The sequence below is a fragment of the Geotrypetes seraphini genome, chromosome 2 (genome assembly GCF_902459505.1).
Source record: "Geotrypetes seraphini chromosome 2, aGeoSer1.1, whole genome shotgun sequence".
Classification (NCBI taxonomy): Eukaryota; Metazoa; Chordata; class Amphibia; order Gymnophiona; family Dermophiidae; genus Geotrypetes; species Geotrypetes seraphini.
In genome coordinates, this window is record NC_047085.1 from 249839742 (window position 1) to 249866934 (window position 27193).

The 27193-nt window shown below is 44.7% G+C and overlaps 1 protein-coding gene across 3 annotated transcripts in view; it reads right to left on the reverse strand.

Annotated features, from left to right (window-relative positions):
- PHLPP1 (PH domain and leucine rich repeat protein phosphatase 1) overlaps positions 1-27193 on the reverse strand; it is a 492900-nt gene that overhangs the window by 35874 nt on the left and 429833 nt on the right. For all 3 annotated transcript variants that reach the window (XM_033929324.1, XM_033929323.1, XM_033929325.1), the window contains exons 13-14: positions 11483-11613; positions 4302-4418 (exon numbers count right to left, since the gene is read on the reverse strand). In XM_033929324.1, the coding sequence (XP_033785215.1) occupies positions 4302-4418; positions 11483-11613 (248 nt within the window). The remainder of the gene's footprint in view (positions 1-4301; positions 4419-11482; positions 11614-27193) is intronic.

The window sequence follows — 27193 nt, forward strand, 5'->3', positions numbered from 1 at the left end:
TCCAGCAGCACCCCTCCCATTCCCTCCTCCCCCTGTCCAGCAGTAGCTCTTCTCCTTTATGTCCTGCTCCCCCTCTGTTCAGCAGTAGCCCCAGGAAAAGAGTGAGGATCACAGGACCAAAGCTTTTACTGACATCCAAGTAGGGGAAATCCACTCTCCCCACCTCCTTGCTCCTGCTGCACTTCCTCCTTGGCTATACACACGCGCGCGCACACACTTACATACAGCTCTCCGGCTCCTCGCGCCCCTCCTCCACATTCCACTTCTTCGGCGGGGGCCAACGTTTTCTTTATTTTGTTTTCTTTTCACGTGTTCCTCCTTCATGGAAAAACAGCACTACCGGCCAACTTAGTCCCTTGCCGCCCCCTTCCCGCGCCGCACAACCACCTTTCTTTCCCTCCCTCCATCAGGTGCAGTGAATCCACCAATGTTAAAAGGAGCCACGTCGAAATCGGAGGCCTGCCACTGCCGTAGCACTTTCCCCTCTGCCTTGGCAGAGAGGAACGTGTTACGGTGGCGGCAGGGCTACAATTTCAAAGCAGCTCCTTTTAACATAGGCGGAGTTGAACTGACCTGATGGAGGAAGGGAAGGAACGGTGGGGCAAATTTCGGCAACAGCAGGAATTGTTTGGCGGGCCAAGCACCGTGAAACTTTGTTTCTTTAGGCAGCCCCGGGGGGGGGGGGGGAGGGGGTTGAATCGTCGATGTGCAGGCCGCTGAGACGGGAGTGAGCAGTTCGGCTTCCCCTATCTGGGGAAACCGGGGAAATCGCCGTGCCGAACTCAGCTGCGCGTCGGGAGTGAGTTTTTCGACTTCCCCTATCTGGGGAAACAGCCGTGCCGAACTGAGCTGCGCGTGGGGCCGTAGTAAGCGCGGGGCATGCTGCAGTCTTGGCGGCCACGGACATACGGATCATGGAAGCACGCTGATAAGAGTGCGCATGCGCCGCCTACGGTTTTATTATATAGATAAAGAAATAAAAAAAATAAAAATAAATCGAGCCTACCTTCCCCTTCATGCAGCATCTCTCCCTTCCTCCCCTCCAGTGCAACATTTCTTTCTCTCTACCCATGCACCATCTCTTCTTGCCCTCTACCCTATGTCCAACATTTCTCCTCTCTTTTCCATGCATGTCTCCCTCCCCTCCACCATATGCAGGATTTCTCCCTCTCACCCCTATCTCTTTGATGTATCTCCCTTCCTCTTCTCCAGTCCATGTACAATTCTTCCTCTCTCCTATCTTCCCCCTCATATAGCAGCTTTCCATCCCTCCCTCTTTTCCCTCGGTGTAGCATCTAAGGCTGGTTTTAGACCTGCTGGGGCCTAGGGCAGAAATTAAGGAGGGGACTCTTGATCCTTTCTCCAACTTGCCTCCACCCTCTAATCTCCTCTCCTGCCATTACTACCACACATAAAAACAACTTTAAATGACTTCTTCACACACAAAACACAGCCCTTTTACCAAATATAGAACTAGGAACCCCAAAAACTCAGCAAGATTAAGAAAAACAGATATAAGATTTTTGTACTGAACACACAGGGGTCCTGGCCCAGAATCTCCTAAAATTAGCCACCTCCCTTGCTGGTGGGGATCCCAAAGTGCTATTAGTTGAAGACCACCTCCTCTGGTTTAACAGCTAGAAATTTCCAGCGTAGTAGTAAATTCTGTGAGAGAGAGGGGACTGCAAGATGAGCATTTCTCACATTCAGCAGGAGCTCGGATTGGGTAACTTGGAGGAAATTTATACATTTACCCTCTCTTTAATATCCTGTGAGAGAAACAGAGGGCTGTGAAATACAGCAAAGATGAAAGTGGGGCGGGGTGGGTGGGGGATTGTTTTGGACTGCCATGATCAAAATTTAACATTTCCACATTACAGGAGTGCTAATGGCCAACATGCCTATACAATCTGTGAACCTGATTTACCAAACTTCATCCAACCCTCTGCAGACACTGAATGGGGGAAAAAGTCCTAAGGCTAGATTCACTAAGCAAACCGAACGTGTACTGATCAATCAACGAGCCCTTGCGACCCGATTTCCCTCCGACACGATTCACTAACCTGTGTACCGATCCGATCCCGATCTGTGCATGCAAATGAGGGGAATTGGCATGCAAAGCAGGAAGGACGCAATTCACTAAACTTTCTTCTGGCACACCGACTGGCTGGCCAATCAAAAAATTAGAGACTGGTGAGGACCAGTCGCTAGTGCTAAAACCATGCTCTCTGCCCCGATTCTCCTGCTCTGGCTGCCCTGCTCTCTGCCCCAACTCTCCAGCCCTTCCCGCAGTGCGAGCCCGTGGTTTTAACCCACGGGTTTAAAGTGGGTTAAAACCATGGACTCGAAGTACAAAAAACAACAGTAAAGTAAAAAAGAAAAAAACACGGACACGAAAGACCAGCGCATGCGTAGACCATCTACAGTCAAGGAAGATGGTCTGCGCATGCTCAAGGATCGCTCTCCAGCGATCTGTGTGGTCGGTCGGAGGCGTGCCAATTATCGCCCCCATTTGCATGCAGGCCTTTAGTGAATCTGTCAGCCTGCCTGCAATTGGACATGGATCTCAGATTAATGAATCTAGCCCCTAGTAAAGCAGGCTCCATATAGGAAAGCATTCCTGAAGCAGACAACCTGCTTTTTGTATTTGCTATTATAACACGTTCTTAATAGTATCATGCACATCAAAACTATGCAAGATACATATTGACTAGAAACTATGCCAACTTGTTTGTACTACAAAACAGAATGAACATTTGTTGCTATGAGAAGGCATACAAAATTGGACAGGGATACTTTTTGAGAGCAGGATATTCTAGGCAAATGCAAACACACAGCTTCACAAAGTATTTTCTCACTGTACATATGTGCATAACGTACACGAGTATTTGCTTTTGTTAATATGGCAATCACCCTATTTATTTTTCTTAATAAAACACCGACGTTTGCATTACAATTTTCTACTAGTTGAGCAAACTAGGCTCCAGGTTCAGCTCATTGTCCTCCATTCTTATAATTTTATCCTAAATCTTGAGTTCATTTTGGTTCTCTTGCTGGACATGAAAGGGCTCTCCCTGTAAGATATCTTATTTTATGCCAGCAAGAACTGCATCTCTGGTCTCTTGTTCTTGTCCAAAAGCAAATGCATCCGATTTGTGAAGCATCTGGACCTTACTGGATGAGAGAAACAATGTCAAGCCTTTGTAGCTAGTCTTCCTGTGCAACAGTATTTTATGGTCTCTTGCTTTAATTCATGGCATTCTGCCTGTGCTGGACAAACTGTACTCCTGCCAGAATTCTAGAATTGGTGATAAGAACTTTCAATCTAAAACACTATTGAAAATGTACACCTTTCCACCCTCCTCACCTTCCCAGCAGCAGTTCTCCATAGCATACTGCCAATAAGGGGATGCTATGTTTAGACAGTCTGAGGTACTGATCACAGGGAATCTGAAAAGGAACATAGCTTAAGAGGGTTTGCTCTAGAATGATAACATGCTAGTCACCCAGGGTGTTTTACCTTAAATGCCTCACTTTCAACATATATACTTTCAAGACTCACTTCTTCCTTCCCTCATTCCTTGTGAAGCTTAAGAACATAAGAACAGCCATACTGGGTCAGACCAATGATCCATCTATACCAGTATCTTGCTTTTAAACAGTGGCCAATTCAGGTCACAAGTACCTGGCAGAATCCCAAATAGTAGTGCCATTCGATGGTACCAATCCCAGGGCAAGCAGTTGTTTCCAGTGTCTATCTCAAAAGTAGACTATGGACTTTTCCTCTCCAGGAACTTGTCTAAAACTTTTCTAAAACCCAGATATGCTAATTGCTGTTGCCATATCTTCTGGCAATAAGTTCCAGAGCTTAACTATTTGTTGAGTGAAAAAATATTTCCTATTTGTTTTAAAAGTCTTACCATGTAACTTCATTGTGCATCCCCTAGTCCTTGTACTTTTTGAAAGAGTAAATTGCTTTTACCCGGTTCTACACCACTCTTACCATTATATGCTTGGATGAAGGATATGAAGAAGTTTTCTAGGCATTTGAATGCTTAGGCCTTTCTCGGGGTCCAGAATGTTCAAAAGCAGACAGTCCATGTCCCCGGTCTCCTAGCAACCCTCTCCAGCCCTGGAGCAGGCAGGGCATATCACTTATAGTAGGGCCTGCTTTTGTAAGAGCTAAATTCTTTGTGTAAAAACATCTTCATGTGATAAATTAGCTCCTGTTTATTTTTTTTACTTTCCTGTGCTGCCATACCTTTGTTTTATTCTACAATAACCATGGACTCATGACCTACTTGTTTTTAACTCCTGAGGCTTCAGTGTACCCATGGCTCCACACTGCTGGAGTGCTTGAGGCATCACTGGCTGAGAAGCCTGTCGAGGGCTGATCAATCTTGAAACAACGGATGTTGCTGTCAGGAGAAACAGAAATGTAAAGGAGAGAATAATGAAACTATGGAACTATAAAATATAACAAAAAATTCTGCATGGGGGAAGGGGGGTGTGCAAGTAAGAGTACATTCATTGCATTGAATGACAGACGTATTGAATACAAATAGACCAAACACTGAGGGATTAATGCACAAAGTTAGAGTAAACCGAAGCATGTGAATGGTGCAAGGTTTGTGTTCAGTTTTCTGAGCATGTGACAAGGGACTTGGGCCAAAACGAACCCTGTGCATCCCCTCCCCCAACCCGTTATATGCCTGTACATATACTATTTAAATAGAGGGTAATATAGCTATTATGTATTCCTCCCTGCTGGGCACGATGGACCACTGGTCTGACCCAGCAGCAGCAAATCTTATGTTCTCCCCGTTGCAAAGAACTGATATAGACAATTAGGGAGGAAACAAGATCATCAGATCAAAAGAAGCATAGAAGGGGTCGCTCCTGCAGCAGTCGGACCTAAGAAGCCAGCAACTCCATTATCTGCTGCTTCCAGTCACCTCCATCCTCTGCCAAGCGCCTCTCAATACCCCCTATTCCCCAGGCAACCCGCATACCCTTATTCAGAGACAGGAGCAATGCAATACTTACATGTTCTTGCCTCTGAGCAGAAACAAAAAACAATGTGGAGAAATGATGTTCCTGAGATGCACTTTATTAATATTAAAATAATATTAAAACTTGGCAAACCGCATAAAAACCTCTAGGATGCAGTCTGCTGAAAAGCTTTGGACCCTGAACCCAACACGGTCAGTGTTTCGACAGAATGTCTTCTTCAGGGGTCCCTATGAAGTCCTATGGTAAAGATGCGTGGATAAAAATGCCAGTCTGAAATAAACTGTTCCTTAGAAGCCGTGCGAAGGACATTTTTATCCACGTATCTTTACCATAGGACTTCATAGGGACCCCTGAAGAAGACATTCTGTCGAAACACGGACTATGTTGGGTCCAGGGTCCAAAGCTTTTTAGTGGACTGCGTTCTAGAGGTTTTTATGCGGTATATCAAATCTCATTACCCTTACCCAGTGGCGTAGTAAGGTGGGTGTGGGGAGCACATTGGACAGTTTTTGTTTGTTATATGAAGGTTTAGTAAAACCTTGGATTGCAAGTAACTTGGTTTGCAAGTGTTTTGCAAGACAAGCAAAACAATTCATTAAATTTTAACTTGATATACAAGCAATGTCTTGCAATACAAGTACATACAGTATAAACACATCACAACTGAGCCGATGGTTCTTCTCTCTCTGACACTGCAGGAGTGTAGTGACTGTTCTAAACAAGCGAAGTCTTGCAATACAAGTATGTATAGTATTTTGTATTAAAATTTTTGGGTTGTGGAACGAATCGTCCGAGTTTCCATTATTTTGCTATGGGGAAATTTGCTTTGATATACAAGTGCTTTGGATTACAAGTATGCTTCTAGAACGAATTATGCTCGCAAACCAAGGTTTTACTGTACTTTCCATCCCTAGTGAGCTCACAATCTAAGTATTGTACCAGGGGCAAGAGAGGTTTAAGTGACTTGCCTAGAGTCACAAGAAGCTGCAGAAAATGTTAGACAGATATTTCAAGTTGAGAATTTTGTAGTTTTCCCACCTCCTCCCCTCCTCTCATGGCACACTTCCAATCAGGGGTGAGGAACGACGACATCTCTAGCAACTTTCTGTTCAGTCACAGTCCAATGGTAGTACTTTATTAAATATAATTCAATATTAGAGGGGTAGTCTTTCAAATTCCCTTCATATGTGCTGATTTTAAAAATGTTTCTAGTACTGAAAATAGAGCGTCAAAAAACCCCGAAAACAAGGGAGAGTTACTTGTTACAGCATAGCCGGTTCCTTGAAACGGAGTCCCGTTGGATAAGCTTAATTTTTGCTGGCTACATCTTCATTACTACGGAGAAGTTAAGTACCTCTAATAGACTGTATAGCTCGTGCCTGTGCCTGCTTGGCTGATTTTGGACGCTCCTGTACCCTCGGATGAGAGGCAGAGACAGCTCCAACCATTCTTATATTTAATTTTGTTGCTTTACCACATTTTGCACTATTAGCACACTGTGTACAATTCTGGAGGCCGCATTATCAAAAAGATGTGCGGAGAGTTGAGTCGGTTCAGCGAATGGCCACCAGGATGGTCTCAGGACTCAAGGATTTCCCGTATGAGGAACGACTGGGTAAGTTGCAGCATGCAGCTGTACTCACTCGAGGAACGCAGAGAGAGGAGAGACATGATCGAGACGTTCAAATGTGTCATGGGCCGTATCGAGGTGGAAGAGGATCTCTTTTTCCTTAAAGGACCCACGGCAACAAGAGGGCATCCATTGAAAATCAGGGGTGGGAAATTTCATGGTGACACCAGAAAATATTTCTTCATCGAAAGGGTGGTTGACTGCTGGAATAATCTTCCACAACAGGTAATTGAGGCCAGCAGCGTGCCAGATTTTAAGAAAAGATGGGATTGGCATGTGGGATCTCTTCATGGAGGTAGTTAGGGGGATGGGCCATTAGTGTGGGCAGACTAGATGGGCCGTGGCCCTTTTCTGCCATCATTTTCTATGTTTCTATGTTTCTAGTTACATGTTTGATTATATACGGGTCAGCCCGGGGATGTTTCACAGATAACACCCTTGTGGGTGTATGTATGTGACAGCTGGTGCACTAGGGGCTAGTCCCCATTGCGAGCTATGTGACTGAGGGCATCCCGTTCACCATAAAAATTTTAGGTGAGGGTTTTGGTTCGAGCTGTCTCTTCCCCGCACCCTTCCTTTTTCAGGGTCAGGGGAGATTTGTTCTTTAGTACTGAAAAAGCATGCCACTATTATAATCTCCAAGATGGTAGTGGTGGAGGTAAGAAGGAGCAGGAGGAGTAGAGAAAAAAATAAAATAAAAATTTGTGCTCTTTATACAAGGGGTAATTGTCCATAGGAGCATCTGAGCCTTGGGATAGCAACCTTGTGAACGTGACACTTTATTTAAAATCATTTATATGTCCTTCTCCTCATGAAAATCAAAATGACTCAGAATGTTACATAGTAAGTAGAATAGCAGCGCAGTGGTTAGAGCTGCAGGATGGGTACAGTATATACTTGAATATAAAATGATCCAAATATAAACCAAGGTAACCCGTATCCACAAAATAGAGGGAAAAAGGTTGACTCGAATATAAACCGAGATTAGAAATTTGGGTGATCCTGGTGAGCCATAAATCTTAACACAATTTTTTAACTTTAAATAATTCTATTAGTGCAAAACCACATAACATATGACAGTTTATAGTACTCAGCATCAGCTTAATCTGGTTCCTTGTGAGCCTCAGGGCCCAAAGAGCATGAAGAAGTTACTGTACACAATATTTTTCCCTTTCATGGCATGTTGTCAGCCAATAGCACAAGATACTCGGATCTGTGAAAAATCAATAATATGGCGAAACACACTTTCACAAGAATAAAGATATGGTAATGTCATATAAAGAATGTAGGCAGTGCTGCTTCAGTTCCAAGGAGAAAGTTCAGATTGAACTGGAGGAAAAGCCTCAGATAAAGGCCCTCCCACCACCACAATGGTGGATAAAGGTGGTCGGGTGATAACCTCACTGGCAAAAACCTCCGTTGTACTCTCAAATGAAAAAACTGTAAGCAGGGCTGTCTATGCTTGATAGAAGAAAAAAACTTTCTACTTATCTCATTGATCGGTACACCACACCGACGATGGCCAGCGTTTCACTAACTTGCTGCCTCAGGGTGTATCAAAAGTCCGATCAAAACTTTAAGCAGGACGCCGTAACGTCTCATCTGATCAAAAAGATGAGACGTTAAAGCGTCCTGCTTAAAGTTTTGATCGGACTTTTGATACACCCTGAGGCAGCAAGTTAGTGAAACGCTGGCCATCGTCGGTGTGGTGTACCGATCAATGAGATAAGTAGAAAGTTTTTTTCTTCTATCAAGCATAGACAGCCCTGCTTACAGTTTTTTCATTTGGGAGTACAACGGAGGTTTTTGCCAGTGAGGTTATCACCCGACCACCTTTATCCACCATTGTGGTGGTGGGAGGGCCTTTATCTGAGGCTTTTCCTCCAGTTCAATCTGAACTTTCTCCTTGGAACTGAAGCAGCACTGCCTACATTCTTTATATGACATTACCATATCTTTATTCTTGTGAAAGTGTGTTTCGCAATGTTGTCAGCCAATAGTCATTATCTGCTGCCATTCTCCAGATTCAATTCATTTTCATAGAAAACAAACCCTCCCCACATGATTTCTTGAGTGCGTACTGATAAGTTAGCAAGTTGCAGACCAAGAAAGTCATCCAATGTCAGTTTACATGTTCATATTCCACTACAAGATTATCTTCAAATTCCTTCAGGGTCCACACTTATAATAAAGACGGAGATGAACATTTTTGAATATTAAGATGTATCTGTAATGAAAATATATATTTTCTGTGGTACCATAATGGCCTTCATTTCAGACTCTGTTCAGTGCTGAAGAAACCTGCTGCTGCCAACTCTGTATGCTGATCCGGTGTGGGTCCTTCAGCATCTGCGCATGCTGAAGGCCTTCAGGCTCCCATCTTCTCAGAGACTCTCTGAGGGGGCGGGAACTGGCAGGCTTTGAGCCTGTGCAGATGTTCAAGGCCCTGCCCCGGATCAGCAACGGCACTAATTGGTAAGTGTGATGCTGTGTGTTTTTTTGGGGGGGGCGGGGGATAGTGGCTCCCAGGAGAGGGGGGGACACACACACGTGTGTTATAGATAGCAGTTCTGGGGGTGGGGGCATGTATGAAGGATAGTGGCACCAGAGTTCAGCAGAGAGCAGGAGGGGGACAGGATAGTGGAGTCGGTGTTCAGCAGAGAGCATCATATCCTGGTCCCAAAAGTTCCCAGCAATTATACCTGCACGATATCACACATTATAACATTTACTGACTAGTACTAAGAGCATGAAGTAAGACTATATTTTTGAAATGGTAGCAAGAATAATATTCCCCTACATTTTATGTACAGAAAACATTAGGTATACTGGTGCTTCTGCTTTCAAACAGCATGATAACCATGCAAATCTATTGAGCAGGCAGGGAAAGGACAAATGTGATGCATCACAAAGCAGAAAGTTCAAAAAGCTCAAAATTATAAATAGACTGAGGACAAAGCATACACCACAAACTTGATTTGAATACACTGCCTCCATTATATGCAAATGTCTTTCATGCATATTCATTGTGGATATCTTGAAAACCTGACTGGCAAGGGAGTACTCCAGGACCGAGTAGAGAAACACTGGTGTAAGTGGTATACAACAGTGTTTTTCCAGTGGAAATAAAATAATTATTTTGTGGACCGGCAGTTGAAGAACACTGGGATAAGTCGTGCCCATCTTCACCCAATCTCCGCCCCAGACCCCGCCCCCCATAATGGCACTAATTGTAACACCATTTGTTTCCATTAATTTTTCATATATACACACACATACAATATAATCGTATTAACAACACATAATGGTTAACCACAAAATTAAAATACACAAAGCACACTTTCAACATTCATTCCTACCAGAAAACAGATAACCCCATGCAAATGCAGGACCAAAAACTAAAAGTACCAATATTTACAAACAAACCCTAAGATGCAAGACTCTGCAAGCAGTACAACCCCAGAGGAAAAGAAACAAATGCATTTCTTCCTGAACAGACAGCAGATGTAAATCAATCACTAAATGTAAAATCATTCCCCCCTACCATTGTTGTCTCTCTCCCTCCATGCTGTGCCTTGCCTTCTGGCCTGCTCCCTGGTGTTATCTTCGGGCCGGTCCACGGTGCGATCAACACGGTTTCTTCGGGCCAGCTCCCCGAGTGCTGCATTGCACACAGCTGTGGGCAGCGCTCCTCGCGCCTCAAATGGAAGCCTTCTCTCTGACGTTGCGACATCAGAGAGAAGGCTTCTGGTTCAGGCACGGGACGCGCGTTTTCCCACGGCTTGCTGCACTGCAGCACTTAGGGAGCTTGCCTGAAGACGCCGCATTGATTGCACCATGGACCGGCGGCTGAAGAACACTGTCTTCTGCCCGATGGACGTGCTGGCCCTGTGGACCAGCAGAAGATTACTGTGGACCGGCACCGGTTCACAGACCAGTGGTTGAAGAACACTGGTATACAAGTCTTATCCCCTTTACCCTCTATCTTTCACATTCAATTTTCTTCCATTTTTCTCTCTCCTTATCACTCCATCTCTCACTCTCCCTGCCCTCCCCCCCTAGCAAGTCTACTCTGTATCTCTCTTATTTTCCCAGCATCTTTAGGTGTCTTTCCCCTCCCCTTCACTCCCCCTGCATCCTGCATGCCAACATCTGACTGCCTCTGCCCTTTCCTGCACTCAGGCATCTGACTCTCTGAATCTCTGAACTTGCCTGTATAGTCAGCAGCACTAAACACATGCCGCTTCTCTCTAGCCTGGAGCCTCCCTCTGTAGCATCCCTCCTCCTCGGACAGAACTTCCATTTCCTATGGGCAGAGGGAGGCCCCAAAGCTTGAGAGAATCAGCGGGGCTTTTTAGCACCGCTGATTGTAAAGGCAAGTTTAAAGTGCTGCCAGGGAGAGAGAATGAGATGCCAGAGCTTGGGTGGTTTGGGGGAGGGGGAACAATTTTGTTTGTGTTAATCGCATTAACCTGTTAAATGTCCATGTCTATTTTAACTTAAATCAGTGGGTCTCAACCCAGTCTTCTAGACATATTCCGCCAAGCCTTGTTTTCAGGGTATTTACAATGAGTAGGCATGAGACAGATTTGTATATGATTGGAGAAATTAAATGCCTATTCACTGGGGACAGTCTGCAAACCCAACTCGCTGGGTGTGTGAAGGACTGGACTGAAAGCCACCAGGTTAATTATTAAATCTATGTTTTTACATAACAGTACTAATGGACACTTATGGAGAATAAAGATGACTTATTTAGGCCCAGACACACGGCACCATCTGCTAATTATGTCTCAGTCCTTCTTTAGTGTACTGTTAGTAATATGTAAATATACTCACTTTAGCAGCTCCAGGGTTCTATGGCCCAGGGCCAGCCTGGGGTTCCCAGTCAGGTCTAGTTCCTGCAGCTTTGGTGGCAGGTTTTCAGGCAGTGTAATATCACTCATTTCATTGCAACTCAGGTCCACACACTGCAAAAACATGCAACAGTCAAGGGTTTCTTTGGGAGGAGGGGCACACCTTAAAACACAGCAACAGCAACACCTCACCCTCCCAGAATACCTCCATATACCAAGCTCTCTTGTCATGCTGGAAACATATAAGGTAACTTCTTTCTTTTGATGATGGCTATAAACTACTCTGATATGTGGTCTCTGTCTAGAGCATCTGTCCCTTCTCTTCCTATAGATGTGAAGCTGGGCACATATCTGACCTTGTTATTTAAAGACAGTAGCACAGGTGATATCTTTAATATTACTCATGCAGCCAGACATGGATTTTTCCTAGCTGTTTTAATAGAAAGTTATTAAATTTCTAATTTTCACTTTATCAACAGAATGTGGAAACACATAGATCAAAAGAAAGAAAGATTAGGTTCTTACCTCGATAATTTTTCTTGTAGATGTGTCTAGTATTCCTGAAATGTAGGGTTATGCATCTGAACCCGCAAGCTGCTTGCGGAATGCTGTCAATCATCTTTGAACTCTGTCTCCTTCCCAGGCAGCTAGCTGCTTCTGTCCTCTCAAGTTTGTACAAAAAGGAGCACTATAATGAAACATAACTGGAAGGAGGGAAATGGGGAAAAATCCCCGACACTACAATTCTAGTCCGTTCTGTAACAAACATATCAGTGACCATTATAACATTCAACTGACTGATCAAAACAAATACTAAAACTATGTGCAACTTGCACTAATATTGCATAGAACATGGAGCTACTTGCATGTCCTCCTATCAAACAAAGACTTAGACCAGATTTTACTTTCTTGTGTTTTGTGTTTTTTTTCTCCAGCTTATCTGAGAAACAGAGAAGTCTCCATAGCCAGACTGATCCCAAGACAGAAGGCAGGCAAAGCCCATTTACAGGGCAGGGCTTCAGGACTACTAGACACATCTACAAGAAAGAAGATTATCGAGATAGGAACCTAATCTTTCTTTCTAGTGCAATGTGTCTAGTAGTCCTTAACTGTAGGGACATATCAAAGCAGTCTATTGAGTCTAGGGTGGGCCCACTGAGCCTGCCCTTAAAATGGAGGACCTGAAAGAAGTGTCCTTCCTGGCTGCTACACCTATTCTACAGAACCTGGTAAAGGTATGAAGGATAGACTATGTAGCTACTCTATAGATTTCTTTGCCCATGAGGTAGCAACTCCTCTGGTGAAGTGCACTTCAATGTGATCGGTGACTACTTACTGCAGCCTAATTGCGTGGAGGCAATGGTCATTTTAATATATCTGGAAATCAAGGCCTTAGCTGCCGGCCTCCCTTTCTTAGTCTGACTGGTCAGAACAAAAAGGTGATCCAATACACAAAACTCACTGGTAACTTCGAGGTACCAGAGAAGCACTTGCTTAACATTCAGCAAATGCAACACTTTGTCCTCTCTCTTAGATCTTGTAGGGTGAAAAGCGTGCAAGGAGAACCCTGCTGCCATAATTTTAAGGAACGGTTCCCTATAGGACAGAGCTTGTAACTTGGAGATTCGTCTTGCTGATGTAATCGCTCCCTAGAAACACCGTCTTGACAGTAAGATCCAGAAGGGAAGCCTTACGAAAGGGCTCATATGGAGCTCTACTGAGACCTTGCAATAGTGTTAAGATCCCAGGAAGGGAATGGGAGACGTACCAGATGGCAACTGAAGATCTACTTTAATGAACTGGGGGACATCTAGTACGAGACAAGAGATCCTCTTTCCCCTGAAGATCAGAAACAGAAAAAGCCTGCTATCTGCACTTTCAGTGATCCAACTGACAGACCCTTCTGAAGTCCCTCTTGCAAAAAGTCCAGGACTACTGAAATCGGAGTTCATAAGGGCCCTACACCAGTGTTTTTCAACCGCCGTTCCGTGGACCGGTGTCGGTCCACCGGGCTGGCACATGCATCGGGCCCCAGACAGTGTTTTTTAGCTGTCGGCCCGTGGTGTGATCGATTCGGCATTATCTTTGGGCCAGCTCCCTCTTTCTCACTGCTGCAGTACACAAAACATAAGAACATAAGAAACGCCCTCACCGGATCAGACCGAGGTCCATCTAGTCCGGCGATCCGCACATGCGGCGGCCCATTTAGGTACTCCTTTTTGGAGACCCGGATTTACCGTATCCCTCAATATGATATGCAAGAAGGTGTGCATCCAACTTGCGCTTGAATCCCAGAACAGTAGTCTACTCCACAACCTCCTCCATGTCCCGTGCCTGAAGCCTTCTCTCTGATGTTGCAATGTGCTTACGGATGAGGTACGGGACGCGCAAGGAGCCACTGCCCATGCTTTTGTGCACTGAGGCAGTGAGGAAGAGGGAGCCAGCCCAAAGATAACACTGGGGCAGCATAAAACGGCCAGAAGTTAAGGCACAGCTTGGAGGGAGGGAGACAACAAAGGTAGGGGGAATGGTTTTAGTTTTGAATTTAGTGATTGAATTGTGTCAGTTTTGAAAATTTACTTCTGCTGTCTGTATTTTGCACTGTTCAGGAAGAAATGCATTTGTTTCTTTTTCTCTGGGGTTGTACTGCAAGTAGTCTTGAATCTTAGGGTTTGTTTGTATATATTAGTACTTTTAGTTTTTGGTCCCATATTTGCATAGGGGTTATCTGTGTTCTGGTAGGAATGAATGTTGAGAAGCATACAGTGTGCTTTGTGTAGTTTAATTTTGTGGTTAACCATTATATGTTGTTAATACAATTATATTGTGTGCATATATGAGAAATGAATGGAAAAATCAAATGGAAATGATTTTTCCTCTCTTTTTGCTTTCAATATGTGTTTTATTGTAATTTCTTCAGATTACTTTATATATGTATACTCTGATTTTCTGTCACAAGAGGATTCTTGTAAATTTGGTTTAAAATGGATAAATAAATAAGAAAAAAGAAAAGAAAAATGAATGGAAAAAATGGTGTTACAATTAGTAATATTATGGAGCCGGGTCTGGGGTGGAGATTCAGTGGAGATGGACATGACTTAGTCTAGTGAACTTCAACTGCCAGTCCACAAAATAATTATTTTATTTCCACCGGTCCATAGGTGTCAAAAGGTTGAAGAACACTACTCTACACCATCCACAGCATACCAGTGCTGAAAGGACTTACAGGCTTTTAGCATAGGCTGCCACCATCGAAAGCTTCAACCACCTCCAAGTGACTCGTATTTGTCAGGGCAGCCCACTCAAGAGCCATGCAGTAAGCCCAAAGATCCACTTGGACTGTCAGACTGAGGTCTTCATCTGGAGGCAAACTATATTTGCATACCATGGTTTGCAGGGCCAATCAGGCGTCACTAGGACCAAAACCCCAGATGACCTGCAATCCCGCAGCCAACTCAACCTAGCATGGGCCACAGGGGAAACACATAAAGTGAGAGATTAGAGAAACTGGGCCTCTTCTCCCTTGAAAAGAGGAGACAGAGGGGACATAATCGAAACATTCAAGATAATGAAGGGAATAGACTTAGTAGATAAAGACAGGTTGTTCACCCTCTCCAAGGTAGAGAGAACGAGAGGGCACTCTCTAAAATTAAAAGGGGATAGATTCCGTAAGGAAGTTCTTCTTCACCCAGAGAGTGGTAGAAAACTGGAACGCTCTTCCGGAGGCTGTTATAGGGGAAAACACCCTCCAGGGATTCAAGACAAAGTTAGACAAGTTCCTTTGACCTAAGGGCCGCCGCGTAAGCGGACTGCTGGGCACAATGGACTACTGGTCGAACCTAGCAGCAGCAATTCTTATGTTCTTAAGAGTCCCTTTTCTGGCCACAGTTGGACTAACATGTCCAACCCTGTGCCTTAGGCTCGTATCTTTGGCTGTAAAAACGAGCTGCCTTTGTTTACTGGTGAGGCCATCAGATCCATCTGTGGACACCTCCTCCATCGAACAAAGGAGTTGCATGTATAGGGGACAGAGACCATTCCCCCGGGTTGAGGGTCTGCAGACTAAGAAAGTCTACCTGTACATTTTCCACTCCCACTACATGTGCGGCTGAGAGAGCAAATAAGCTTCAGGCAAATAAGCTTGAGCCTCCCAAAAGAGGAATTGAGCTTCTAGGCATAACAGGGCGCTGTCTCATTGTCCGAGAAGACCACAACTGCCTTGCCTTCCAAAACTTTTCCAGTGCCTGCAGCACTAGCCAAATAGCTCCGAGTTCTAGGCAATTTATGGACCACTTTTGCTGTGCCAGTGACCAAACGACCCTGAACTTGTTGTCCATTGCAATGACCCCTCCAAAAGTAAGGGAATTGGTCGTTGGTATGTAGGAGGAATGTAGAGAAGCATGCCACTTGTGAGGGAAGCTGTTTGCAGCCACCACCACAGCCTGTTCCTCGCTTTCAGTAACCAAGGAAGTGGTTGCTGGCACGAGTCTTTCTGAGATGACCCGCAAGGGAGGAGAGAGTCTTAAAGAGATCTCATGTGCATTCTTTGCTCAAGGGACCACCTCTATGGCTGTTGCCATGGACCCCAGGACCTGAAGATAATACCATGCAGTCGGAATCAGACTCTATAGCAGGTTCAAAATTTGTGTCTGAAATTTCAGTCTGAATGGCTCTGGAAGAAAAACCTAGCCCAAGGCCATGTCAAACAAAACTCTCAGGTACTCCAGGCGCTGGGTCGGCTCCAGCTGACTTCTTAAAATTGGCTATCCTTCCCAGCTTCTAGAGGAGTTGGACCAGTCCTGAAACTGCTCGTTCTTCCTCCATGGACGGGGCTCCGATTAGCCAGTCATTCAAACATGGGTGCACTTGGATCCCTGCCTTGCGGAGGTGTGCTGCTACCATCACCATGACTTTGGTAAAGGTACAGGGTGCTGTGCTAGGCTGAAGAGGAGTGCAGAGAACTGGAAATGCTGCAATGCATCAAACCACAAGCACCTCTTATGGGACAGAAAAATGGGAATGCGGAGAAAGGCTTCTGTTAAAACGACGAAGGCAAGAAATTTCCCAGGCCCCATTGCCACTATGACCGACCAAATGGTCTCCATGAGGAAGTGAGGCACTCCCAGTGCAGCACTGATCAACTTGAGGTCCAGAATAGGCCTCCAGTCATTTGAGCCTTTCTTTGGCATGATGAAGTATCTGCACAAGACTGATTCTATGGCACAAAGATCCAGTAGCCCTTGTACCATTGTTTGGACTCTGAGAGCTGTCTCCGGCTGGCCAGCCAGAGAATCTACAAAAAAGTCCAGGAGGCACAGAACTTGATTTTCTAACGTTCTTGATTAACTTACAGGACCCAACAGTCTGCGCCAATCTGAGCCCAAACAGACCAATAGGCTAACAGCCTGCCCCCTATCTGGGGAGGGGGGGGTGCTTGGCTCCTGTTCTGGTGTCATTGTGCTTTCTTGGGAAGCTGAAGAGGGGTGAGAGCCAGAGGCTTGCTGTCTCCTGCCCCTGCTAAATCTCAGACGTCCAGGATCCTGTCCGGCAAGGCCTTAGGGCAATGGTCCGTAACACTGGCTATCAGGTCATCCAGACCCTTGCCAAATAGCATCTGCCAGTGAAAGGGAACCCTGCTCAGTATGGTTTTAGAGGCTGAATATCCTGCCCACTGTCTGATCCAGACCATCTTCCAGGCGGAGACTGCAAAGGCTGACACTTTGCTCACGACTCTGATGATGTCATACAGAGCATCCATTATATAATTCACCCCAGACAAGAGCATCTGGGGAGGGGTCTTGTCTTCCTCCGAGGCCAGGACTTGAGCCAGTCGGGTGGGGTAAGCACATGCCACAAATGAAGCTGAGGCTGCTGCCTTAATCCCTAGGGCCAAAGCTTCAAATTGTCTCTTGAGTACCACCACATTGTGGTTCTGAGTATCCTTTAACATCACAGCTCCTTCACTAGGCAAGGTGGTTTGTTTTGGACCTATGCCAGCAACGAATCCACCTTTGGCTGAACAAATAGCTGCTGGAAATTAGGAACTATAGGTTAAAGCCTGGACATAGTCTTAGCCACTTGCAGGGACCTCTCTGTTGACTCCCAGTGGTCTGTAATCAGCTTTGTGATGTTCAGCTGCAAGGGAAAGTACATGGTTGGAGTAACTAAATTGCTCATAATTGAACACTGCAATAAGGATGCTGGAGAAACTTCCATTTATTTAAAAAATTTATGAATCGCTTAAATCTAAGCGATGTACAAAACATTTACATCATGGGGACTTTTCCCTGGTCCAGGGTCCCTACCACTTCTTGATCGCTGTTATGCAGAAAACATTCATCCTGGGACAATAATAGCATATAATTAGACTTTTCATCCTCTCAGTCTGTCAGTTTATGCATCCTGGTCCACGTCTTTGGCCTCGTTAGATCGGGGCATCTGCCAAAGGGAAAACCACTGAGCCACCGCCTCCGTCATGCTGAACGTAGATGCTGAGGACCCTTGGCAGTTTCAACTAGGCCTTCCACATAAGGCTCACAAAATCTGGGGTGAAGCCTTGCACTGCAGGTCCTCCTGGGCTCCACAGCATCCATGTGTCTACGCTTAGCCAATACACCTTCAGAGGGCTCTGAAAAGGATCTCTTCACATGGGATCACACCTTCTGCATATCCCCAGCTCTAGAGGCTGAGTCCAAGGCTCCTGGCCCTCCTCCACCTGCTCTTCAATAAACACAGGACATGGACGCTCCTCGGCTGGCCATTCAGCATAAACATGACACGATACAGGGGTAGGAAGGCCTGAGGGATCCATCCTTATCGATTTTAAGTAAAATCAAGAGGTTCTGAGGCAAAGAAAGGCTTTAGAAAAAAATCCAAGATGGCCACCACCAGCAAAATCAGGCCAAAAACAGCCCATGGGGATTTCCCTGAAGCACAAAAATGCAGATAAAAGGTTTTTTTAAAAAGGTTGAAGTTGGTTCTGGATGCAGAAACCTTTAAATTTCACTTTTGGAGACACCCCCACCACGAATTTTCCCCATAGACTATATCAGGAAGGAGCCAAACAGCCCACACTCAAGCTCCTGATAAATCAGGGATGCGAGCAGCTACACATAGTATGGACCCTGAGCTCCAAAAAAATATCAAAGTAGGCTGGCTAGCTAGGTGTCCCTGAGGGCTGATCTACTAGCAGCAGACTTCTGCAAGACTTCCGCAAGTCTGTATCTTCTCCCAGGCAGAGATTCCAACAAGTGGGAACTCTAGGCTATTATATAATTCACCCCAATCGAACACTAAGAAAAAATACCTGAAGATAATAAAACCACAGAGCAGAAACACTTCTGAGCAGCTTGTTTGCAGTTATAAATTAAAGAAACAAACCCCCCCCAAAAAACTTGCTTTCAGAAAAATAAACTGAGGGGATAGGAGCAGCTGACTGGGAAGGAGGTGGGGTTCAAAGATGATTGACAGCATTCTGCAAGAAAATTGCAGGTTCAGATGCATAATCCTACGGTTCAGGACTACAAGACACATTGTACTAGAAGGGCATTTAGCTAAATGCTACTGAACCCAGTCCCAGGCAAACACTGGTTAATTAATATCTTTAATGGAATTTTGCATTTCTGTTTCTCCCAGTCACTGTTGCATTCTGGTAGCTCAGGCATTTAGGATCCTTTTTTTCCATGACAGCTAGCCTTTGTAGCAACTGGCAGCCCTTCCACCATTTATAACTGTGTTTCTCAAGCCAGTACTGGATTTCCCATTAGCCAGCCTGGTTTACTGGATGTCCAAAAATTGAAAATGAATGAGACAGATTTGCATATCCAGCTTTTAACAAATGCAAATCTTAATGCATATTTACTGTAGATATGACTAGACTAGCCAGTGGTAAGGAGGAGCGCATTATGAGGAAGGGGCACTGCAGGAACAGCTTAACTTACTCCACTCTAACATAATAGAATAAAAATCCTACAAACAAACTCTCATCATAAAGACAATTTAACAGTAATATTGAGCTGAAGGCAGCTCTAGCAGAGAACAAACCGTAAAAAGTGTGTTGGGGGGTGGGGGGTGGCTATGTCAATGCAATGTTCCCTCTAAGCTGCATGGCTGTGCACACCTCGCAGCAGGAGGCTGTGCAGCCATTCAGCACAGTTACTTACCGTAACAGGTATTATCCAGGGGCAGCAGGCAGATATTCTCACTAACGGGTGACGTCACTGACGGAGCCCCAGTACGGACCACTTTAAAAGTGCATCGCCACTTTAAGAGTTTAGAAAGTTTGCGATAGCCCGTAGCGCACATGCCTTCCTGCTCGACGTAGGCGCGCGGTCCCTTCAGTTAAGATAAGCCAGCTAAGAAGCCAACTCGGGGAGGTGGGTGGGTTGTGAAAATATCTGCCTGCTGTCCCTGGATAACACCTGTTACATTAAGTAACTGTGCTTTATCCCAGGACAAGCAGACAGCATATTCTCACTGATAGGTGACCTCCAAGCTAAACAGAATGGGATGGGAGTGTTGGCTTTAAGAAAATAAATTTTGCAAAACTGATTGGCCGAAGCGTCCATCCCTTCTGGAGAATGACTCCAGACAGTAGTGAGAAGTGAATGTATGAACTGAGGACCAGGTGGCAGCTTCACAGATTTCCTTAATGGGAGTAGATCTAAGGAAAGCAACAGAAACTGTCATAGCTCTAACTTTATGGGCTGTGACACGGCTCTCCAGTGCCAGTCTAGTCTGAACATAGCAGAACGAGATGCAGGCAGCAAGCCTGTTGGAAATCGTTCTTTTGGAAACAGGATGTCCCAACTTGTTTGGATCAAACGAGATAAAGAGTTGGGGAGAAGTTCTGTGTGGCTTTGTGCGATCAAGGTAGCAGGCTAAAGCTTGTTTACAGTCCAAAGTATGCAAGGCTGCTTCTCCAGCATGAGAATGAGGCCTAGGAAAAAAACAATGGCAGAACAATCGACTGATTGAGATGAAAGTCAGAGACAACTTTTGGAAGAAACTTTGGATGTGAAAAACTGTGAAGAGTGGATCTGCTACTAGTGCTTGTAACTCACTGACCCTTCTGGCAGAGGTGAGAGCAATAAGAAAGACCACTTTCCATGTAAGAAATTTGAGATGAGCTGTGGCCATTGGTTCAAATGATGACTTCATCAGACTAGAAAGAACCACATTAAGATCCCAGATGACAGGTGGTGGCTTGAGGTGGTTTCACATTGAAAAGCCCTTTCATGAATGGAGACCAAAGGATGAGCAGTAAGAGGTTTCCCTTGTACTGGTTCGTGATAAGCAGTGATAGCACTGAGATGGACTCTGATGGATATAGATTTAAGTCAGACAGAGAAAGTAGATAATCCAACACCAACTCCACTGCCAAGGAAGTTGGGTCATGATGATGAAGACGACACCAGGAAGAAAACTGAGTCCACTTTGTTGGTAACATTGCTGAGTGGCTGGTTTCCTGGAGGCATCAATAATCTGTCGTACAGGCTGAGAGAGGAGAAATTGAGAAGAACTCAGCCCGAGAGAAACCAAGCTGTCAGGTGTAGAGTTTGCAGGTTGGGATGCAGAGCAATTCTTGATTCTGAGTGAGCAGAGTAGGAAATACTGGAAAAAGTATGGGCTCCCTGGAACTGAGTTGAAGAAGAAGAAGGGAGAACCAATGCTGTCTGGGCCACCGTGGAGCAATGAGAATCAAGGTGGCTACTTCTATCTTGAGCTTAAACAGAGTTCTCAACATGAGAGGCAGTGGAGGGAATGCATATAGAAATAGGCCCGTCCAATCCAGAAGAAAAGCATCCGCTTCCAGACGGAGAGGAGAGTAAAGTCTGGAGCAAGATTAGGGAAACTGGTGATTGTGATGAGCTGCGAATAAGTCCACCTGTGGAGTGCCTCATTGAGCAAAGATGGACTGGAGAGTTGCGGAGTCGAGAGTCCATTCGTGAGGCTGAAGAATCCTGATGAGGTTGTCTGCTAGCGAATTTTTCTCCCCTTGAATGTAGACAGCCTTTAAGAATAGATTGCAAGCTGTCGCCCAAGTCCAGATTTTCTGGGCCTCCTGACACAACAGAAGAGAGCCCATGCCTCCTTGTTTGTTGATGTAGTACATTGCTATTTGATTGTCCGTGCAAAGGAGGAGGACTTGAGGACAAAGGAGATGTTGAAAAGCCTTGAGGACATAAAACATCACTCCAAGTTCTAGAAAATTGATATATAATTTCCGCTCTCTGGCAGTCCAAAGACCCTGGGTCTGCAGATCGTCCATATGTGCCCCCCAAGCATAAGGAGATGTGTCTGTCATGATGATCTTGTGATGAGGGGGCAAGTGAAAAAGGAGACCTCTGGAAAGATTGGCTGAGGTCATCTACCATTGAAATGACTGCAGAAGAGATGATGTCACAGATGTGTTGTGAAAGACAATCCGTCGCTTGAGACCACTGGGAAGCAAGAGTCCACTGAGGAGTTTGAAGATGTAGCCTTGCCAATGGCTACATGAACAGTTGAAGCCATGTTGCCCAGGAGAACCTCATGTGTCTGGCAGAGATGGTTTGAAGAGGAAGCAACTGCTGACACAGACTGATGAGAGTGTGAAGGTGATCTGGCGGAAGAAACGCTCTCATGAGGGTGGTATCTAGGATTGTCCCAATGAACTGAAGACGTTGAGTCGGAATGAGATGTGATTTGGGGAAGTTGACTTCGAATCCCAGAATCTGAAGAAAAGACATGGTCTGAGATGTTGCTTGGATCACTTCCTGAGATGAAACAGCCTGATCAACCAGTCGTCCAGGTAAGTTAAAACTAGAAGGCCGTGTGATCGGAGAGATGTGGCCACTACAATCAGGCACTTCTTGAATACTCTGGGAGACGATGCCAGACCGAAGAGAAGTACCTTGTATTAGTAATGACAATGATTGATTTGAAATCAGAGGTGCCTCCTGGAAGCCGGATGAATTGGGATATGTGTGTAGGCTTCTTTGAGGTCTAGGGAGCATAGCCACTCATTCTGATTGAGGAGAGGATAAAGCAGAGCAAGTGACAACATCCTGAATTTCTCCTTTACTAGAAATTTGTTGAGAGCTCTGAGATCCAGGATGGATCTCAGTCCTCCAGTCTTCTTGGGTACTAAGAAGTAATGGGAGTAGAATCCCCAGCCCTGCTGATCGAGGGAAACTTCCTCAATGGCATTCAGCAGAAGAAGGGATTGCACCTCCTGCAGAAGGGAGGACCGAGCAGGGTCCAAAGCAGACTCTCTTGGAGGGTTGTCTGGTGGAAGAGTCTGGAAATTTAGACGAATGATGTTGAGGACCCAAAGATCCGATGTCATGAGTTCCCAAGACAGATGAAAAACTGAAGATGACCTCTGATGGGCTGAGGTAAAGGTTGAGAAGTGAGGAGACTGGCTATGCTCCGGAGAAACAGGTCAAAAAGGCTGTGTAGGTGGTGCAGCCTGTTGTTTTTGCTGTTGCTGCTGTCAAAACTGCATTCTGTTATGCAGAACTTTCCTTGTGGAATGCATTACCACTAGATATAAAATCTGAATCCTCTTCTGCAAAGTTCGAACAAGAATCAAAACTTGGTTGTTCCAAGACACAAAAGTTATTAGATTTTAACTTCCCTGTCCCCGACTCAAATCTACTTTATTCCTCCCCTTTTCCCTCCACCTCTTCCCTTTTTGCCTATCCTTTCTCTCTTCTTTTCTCCTTCCTCTATTACATTTGGAATTCCGTAGACTGCCTAGCAGCACTGATGTGCGATATGCAACATATCAAGCCTGTGTAATAACTAGCTACATACTCATAAGGAGTATGGTGTAGCGGTTAGCGCTACAACCTCAACACCCTGAGGTTGTGGGTTAAAACCCTGCGCTGCTCCTTGTGACCCTGGGCAAGTCACTTAATCCTCCACTGCCCCAGGTACATTAGATAGATTGTTAGCCCACCGGGACAGACAGGGAAAATGCTTGACGTACCTGTATGCAAAACCATTTTGAGTGTGATGTATAACTACAAAAAAGCTATATACAAGTCCCAATCCCTTTCTTTTACATACTTACAAGCAGGACTTTTCGGCAACTGTGACAGAGCCCAAATGACAGCACTGTAATGTCCTGCTGGCAGCCTGAGCAGCATACTACCACTTCCTCCTGCACCCTGGGCTCACTTCCTTTATCGCATGGGCCTTGGTGCAGCACTGGTGGTGGCAGAACTTGTGCCACCCTAAGCAATTGCCAACTCCTGCCAGCACAGTGCGTACACATGCCCTCTTCTCCCACGTGCTTTAAATGGCAGTACAATCAAGCTTAAGTGTGAGCCAGGGGGATAGGTTGTGGGCTCCTTGGGAGAGCTGGCAGGCAGAAAAAGTGAAGGCAGCCATTGTTTTACCAAAGCCTAAGCAGGAAAAGGAGGTGAGTCCCGGATGCAGGGGGATGCAATAGTGCGGCAGCTTGGGTTGCCAACAGGATGTTTGGGCACTCAAAAGTCCTGCTTTGACATATAGCTAGCTGCCTTTAGCACAGATCCTTGTGCACATGTGTCCTGTTTGTTTTTCCTGATTACTGCACAAATTTTGCATTGGTTTCATTTACATACAGTTTATTTGCTGCATTGGTGAAAAAAATAATGTGCATTAACACTTGAGTTACAAGCCATGCACGAAGCCATCAGCGCAGGGCTTTAACGCAAACTTTGTGTATCAGCCCCTTAATCATGAAGATCCCTGCATGATGGGTTACTTGTTATTCAATTGTTCAAATATCTGATTCTAATCAGTTAATAATTATATTAAGGAAACTAGGGGTTCACCTATTTCATACACTGATTAGGGCTAGATTCACTAAGCAAACCGATTGTGCATTGATCATTTTGCTAGCCCTTAGCGACCAGATTCCTCTCCTGAGATCCGTGCATGCAAATGAGGAGAAACGCATGCAAAGTATGCAGGGACGCGATTCACAAAAGAAAGTTTCAGATCCGACTGGGCTGGCCGATCAACTCTAAAAGTGACTGCTGGGGACCAGTCATTCAGTGGTTTCCGACTGCATATCCTGCTCTCTGCCCCGAACTCCTGCTGCCTGCACTGCCTTGAATCTCCAAGAAGTCTTGCACTGTCCCGAATCTCCCCGAAGTCCTGCCGCCCTGCACTGCCCTTTCCCGCCTTGCGAGCCCGTGGTTTTAACCCACGGGTTTAAAGCGGGTTAAAACCACAGGCTCTCAGGGCTCAAAGCTACTTTAAAAAAAAAAAATAGATTGCGGCTCCGATGGGCATGCGCAGACCATCTACAGATGGTCTGCACATGCGCAATCCATGCAGGCAGATGGGGGCATTCCTCCGATCGCCCCCCCTGCATATTTTACTTTCATGAATTCATCAGATCTGGCCTGGTCGGGCCCGATCAGGCAGGTTAGTGAATCCAGCCCCTAGTCTGAGAAATTCTCAAGAAACAAATGTATACATTTTTAATGATTAAGGATACTGGTTTCAATTTAAACAAAGCCATCATAGTACAAAACCTGTAATTCTCTCTCACACTTGTAAGCTCACCTTTTATAACTGTAATTTTTTTCTCTTTTTATTTGCCCCTTGTCTCCCTTTGCAGAATGGGACCAGGAGGAGCATGATTATATTTTGTCTTTTGCCCAAGATTAATTATTGTCCAAAAAAAAAAAAGAAGGGAAGTGAAAGCTTGTAGGTAAAATACACAGGAAGTACCAACCACTGTGATGTGTCCTGGAAGTAAATGTGTATATCAGACTCAGCTGCTTTAAGGGTGGGAAGTCAGAAAAAGCGCTCTCTAGGGCTACAGGAAATACCAGGCTAGTGCTTGATTCACTACTTTTTGTTGAACAGGCACAAAGCTGCAGGGTGAGGGCCAGAAATGAGGGCATGTGAAAAGGTCAAGTTTATGAACAGTGAAGGATCTCTTCTGGGACAAGCCAACTTGATTCCACATTCCCCCCCTCTGCTAAACACATACAAATGCAAATCAGATTGACTTGTCTCTTAGCAAGCCTGCCCTATCTTCCTTTACAAGGAAGCCTAAGATTACAAATGAATGCATACAATCTGAAGAGTTTCCCACCAGAGGCTGTTCTTTCAGCACCAGCAAGATGCAGAACAAGGCGGAGCCCCAACCATTACCCCAATTTATGCAATGCCATTTGACACGTCTAGCAGCAGGTTTAGATTTAAATGCTACCTTTTTTTTTTTTCAAGGGAATCAAAGCATCAAAGTTATAATTATATGCAAATCATCATAGTAAATATAAAATTTGTAATGATTTGAATAAAATATTAACTTGATTTAACCCCCTTTGTATCACAGAGAGATTAAATAATTTACCATCTATAACTCTCAATCTCAGTTTATTTATAAACAACCTTGTCTCCCCAGACTTACATAACCAGAAGCCCTGAACAAAGAACAAAAAAAAAAAGAGCGAACAAAGGAATGTGGCAGCCAAAATTTTCTAATTCATTTCCTTGCATTTCTGCCTCTTTCCACTTCTTCCCACCACCCTCCACTCCCATTTTGTGCTTTCTGAAAGAGAGGAAAAGGTAAGGTGGGGGCTTCACCTGCAGAGAAAAGCTATGGGGACACCAACCTGAATCACAACGCAGCAAACTGAGCAACTCTGCCTTATTTCCTCTGTATGCTGAACTTGTATGCTAACACTAACTCAGCATATATCATTTGAGTTTGCTAAAGCTGCCTTTTCTGCAATGCAAATCAATGCAGTGCGTAGTCAAAATAGCTAGGGAAGGGGACTCCATATAGTATAGGAAAGCATTCAATCATACACCACAGTAGTTAACTACATGTTTTCTCAAACCAAAATATTTTCTATAGGATATTTAGCCAGATTTTGCTCCTTGTGATTCTCCGAGAGCAAGGTTTAAAAAAAAAATGGGCATCTAGACCTTACCTTGAAATTTTTTTAAAGAGGTCTCAGAATAGAGGGAAAGGGGCAATTCCATAAAAACAAGCTACAAAATACAAGGCACTTCTGCTGGTAGAGTCTCAGAAAACACGAGGACAATGTGAAATAACTAATCTGTGGCCATTGAGTGATGAAAGTTGGTGTGCAGGGACATAAGGAATTGTTAGTGAGGCAAGACAGTCCAGTCTGCCAGTATGAAGAGCTTTCTGTATTAAAGTTAAGGATCTTAAATTTAATTCTACACTCAATAAGTAATCAGTGTCATTTATAAACAGGGGAGACACATGATCTGTTCATTTGGTATCACATATAACCCCAGCTGTAGTATTCTGCAATGTTTGTCGCCTTTTTAATTGGTTTTCAAATGCCATTCAAAAACTTGAACATTGAGAAATCTGATTCTCAGTTTCAAAGCAGTCAATAGATGAAAGGTATCTTCTTTCTTTGGAGCTACAAGATAAATTGAATAAATGTGCTGTTCTTTCTTCCAGCGGCACAACTGGAGTCACTTCTTCTAACTGAGGTACTCATAACCGGAATAAAGTCTATCAGACTGCTGCCACTTTTAGGTTAGAATGACGAGGTGATTCTAGAAACATCTCGAGAAGCCAAGCAAACTCGTCTAGAGCATAACCATGCCATAAAACTTCTAGTACCTAAAGATCTGTGGTTATCTAGGCCCACCCCTGGACGAATGACTTTAGTTAACCTCCTATCAAAGACACCAGAAAGAAGGCCCACAAATCTTCATT